At 43.9% G+C, this 2,669-nt stretch overlaps 1 protein-coding gene across 1 annotated transcript; it reads left to right on the top strand.

Annotated features, from left to right (window-relative positions):
- Window positions 1-1,180: 1,180 nt before the first annotated feature.
- On the top strand, window positions 1,181-2,151 carry LOC100959755 (olfactory receptor 2A5). Its single transcript, XM_003791536.2, has one exon. It carries the CDS (start codon window positions 1,186-1,188, stop codon window positions 2,116-2,118), a length of 933 nt encoding a protein of 310 aa, XP_003791584.1. The 5' UTR covers window positions 1,181-1,185; the 3' UTR covers window positions 2,119-2,151.
- The last annotated feature ends 518 nt before the right edge of the window (window positions 2,152-2,669 follow it).

Below are 2,669 nucleotides of genomic sequence, written 5' to 3'. Positions count from 1 at the left end.
GGATGAAAAGGTTCTAGAAATCAGTATGCTGAATGGGAGGTACAGGGTCAATTTATGGGCAGGAAGCTTCCTGGGCTTAAGACAGTGTTAACATTTGCTGAGGAGGAGTCATAAGCTGCACTCTGAAAGTGATCCATTACATACTTTTAGGGAACATACAAGATTTCTCCTTCTGTAGTCCCAGTGGCCACATGGTTGGTGGTATGGTGGCCAAAGAAAATTACAGAAGGGTTGAAAGACTTGATTAAAATCTAGGGCATTCCCTTTCAATGTTATTCCTAATGTAATACTTTCTGTCCACCCACCCACCCATCCATCCACTGATCAACAGCTGTACCTAAAACAGCATCTACTCAGAACTAGGAAAGCAATGCTACAAGGGAGTGGGGGAAGGTAGGAGCAGGAAAATCATACTGTTAACTGTTTACAGTGATAACCACTTCCCCTGACCATGTACTGGAAACCACTGCCATGAGTGCTGGCCAGAGTAGTGATGTTACTCTTTACAAATGCCCAGAAGGAAATAGAGAGATTTTCCTGGGTAATGTCAGGAAGTAAAATACTAAATGCAAAAGCTTCATTTGCCAAAACCTAAAATTAGTAAACACAGGGAAACAGACGTACTTGAAATTGCATTTGTAAACCTTCATTCATGCAAGCATGTACTTCTCTATGAACATTTATTAAGTACCTGCTAAATGCAAAGTACTTTGCACAAGTTATAAAGTAGGAGAAAATTATATGATGAAGATGAAATAAGAACAAAATGTAGTAGCTATTAATAAATGAGTTAGAAAGTAAAAACACATGACAACATGGCTGTGGTCCCTTCTCAAAAATCAAATGGCTAATCATTCTGGGAAACAATTTACTCTGTAGCTACCATTTATGATAGTAAAAATGTGGTTTTACCATCAAAGGTAAATAAAATTCTGTAGACATGGAAATAGCATTTGAAACCCTGTGTTCACTTGCACTAGTTAACTGAACTGAATTTTCTTTCTGCTATATTATGAATTAAAGAATATGACATAATGGTACTGAAAAAGACTGCTGACTGAGTTGATACACAGGGTACACTATGAACCCTCTCTTTCTGTTTAATGACTAATCACTATCTGCCTCGATTCCTCAGCACACTTCTCAGGGACACACCAGTGCCCAGTATAGGCATTGGCAGAGGGCATGACAGAAAATCAGACATGGGTCACAGAATTCATTCTCCTGGGATTTCCACTCAGCCCAAAGATTCAGATACTTCTCTTTGGGGTCTTCTTCCTCCTCTATGTCTTCACCCTGCTGGGGAACGGAATCATCCTGGGGCTCATCTGGTTGGACTCCAAACTCCACACCCCCATGTACTTCTTCCTCTCACACCTGGCCATTGTTGATATTTCATATGCTTCAAACAATGTCCCCAAGATGCTGGCAAACCTTCTAAACAAGAAAAAAACAATCTTCTTTGCCCCGTGCATAATGCAGACGTTTTTCTACATGGCTTTTGCTCACACCGAGTGTCTCATCTTGGTAATAATGTCCTATGACCGCTATGTGGCCATCTGCCATCCCCTACATTACACTGTCATCATGAGCTGGAGACTGTGCACCATCCTGGCGGTCACTTCCTGGGCATTTGGCTCCCTCCTGGCCCTGGTCCATGTGGTCCTCATCCTGAGGTTACCCTTCTGTGGTCCTCATGAAATCAACCACTTCTTCTGTGAGATCCTGTCTGTCCTCAAGCTGGTCTGTGCTGACACCAGGCTCAACCAAGTGGTCATCTTTGCTGCTTCTGTGCTCATCCTGGTGGGGCCCCTCTGCCTGGTACTGGGCTCCTACTCACGCATTCTGCTGGCCATCCTCAAGATCCAGTCAAAGGAGGGCCGCAGGAAGGCCTTCTCCACCTGCTCTTCCCACCTCTGCGTGGTCGGGCTCTTCTTTGGCAGCGCCATCGTTATGTACATGGCCCCCAAGTCCCGCCATCCTGAGGAGCAGCAGAAGATCCTTTCTCTGTTTTACAGCCTTTTCAATCCCATGCTGAATCCCCTGATCTACAGCCTGAGGAACACAGAGGTCAAAGGTGCCCTAAAGAGAGTGCTTTGGAAACACAGATCAAGGTGAGGGGTACCAGGGAGAAGCTAGAGGATGGAAAATCTTCTCTCTGTGGGGTTTGTGGGAATGGTGATGTAAATGCCTCAAAGTCTTATGCCTTAGATTTCTGATATCAAGAATATATATTGGTCAGATACTGTTGCTAAACATGGGGTGCTCTCCAGACCATGAAGCATCACAGAAAGGCATAGAGAACACAGGCCATGAAGAGAAGAGTCATGTGGTGAAGCACAGTTCATGTGAGCAGAGTCATGGACCCCCACTACCAGTTCCCAGCACAGCCTAGGCTCTGCCTCCTGTTCTTTTGAAGCTTAGTCTTCTCAAATTTCCTCTCATAATTCCCCTAAAATCTCCTTTATTGCTGTATGTCTATGCTAATAATCCCATAATATATACTACTACAAGAGCATCTCTGACAAGATAGAATAAATACTGATTGTGGCTCAGTAGCCCCTACTGGGAATGTACCAGGAACTTAGAGCCAATGTCTTGCCTGGAACTTAATGACTAAAGCTGAGGACAGTAGTATAGAAATGCATCTAAATGAGCCCAACCCATCT

This window comes from Otolemur garnettii, unplaced genomic scaffold (genome assembly GCF_000181295.1).
Source record: "Otolemur garnettii isolate 467f Iridium unplaced genomic scaffold, OtoGar3 scaffold00049, whole genome shotgun sequence".
Taxonomy (NCBI): Eukaryota; Metazoa; Chordata; class Mammalia; order Primates; family Galagidae; genus Otolemur; species Otolemur garnettii.
The sequence above is the reverse complement of the archived record's forward strand: the minus strand, read 5'-3'. Positions and strand labels throughout refer to the sequence as shown.

Coding starts and splice junctions, on each gene's coding strand:
- LOC100959755 (XM_003791536.2), top strand. CDS start 1,186: ATGACAGAAAATCAGACATGGGTCACAGAATTCATTCTCCTGGGATTT.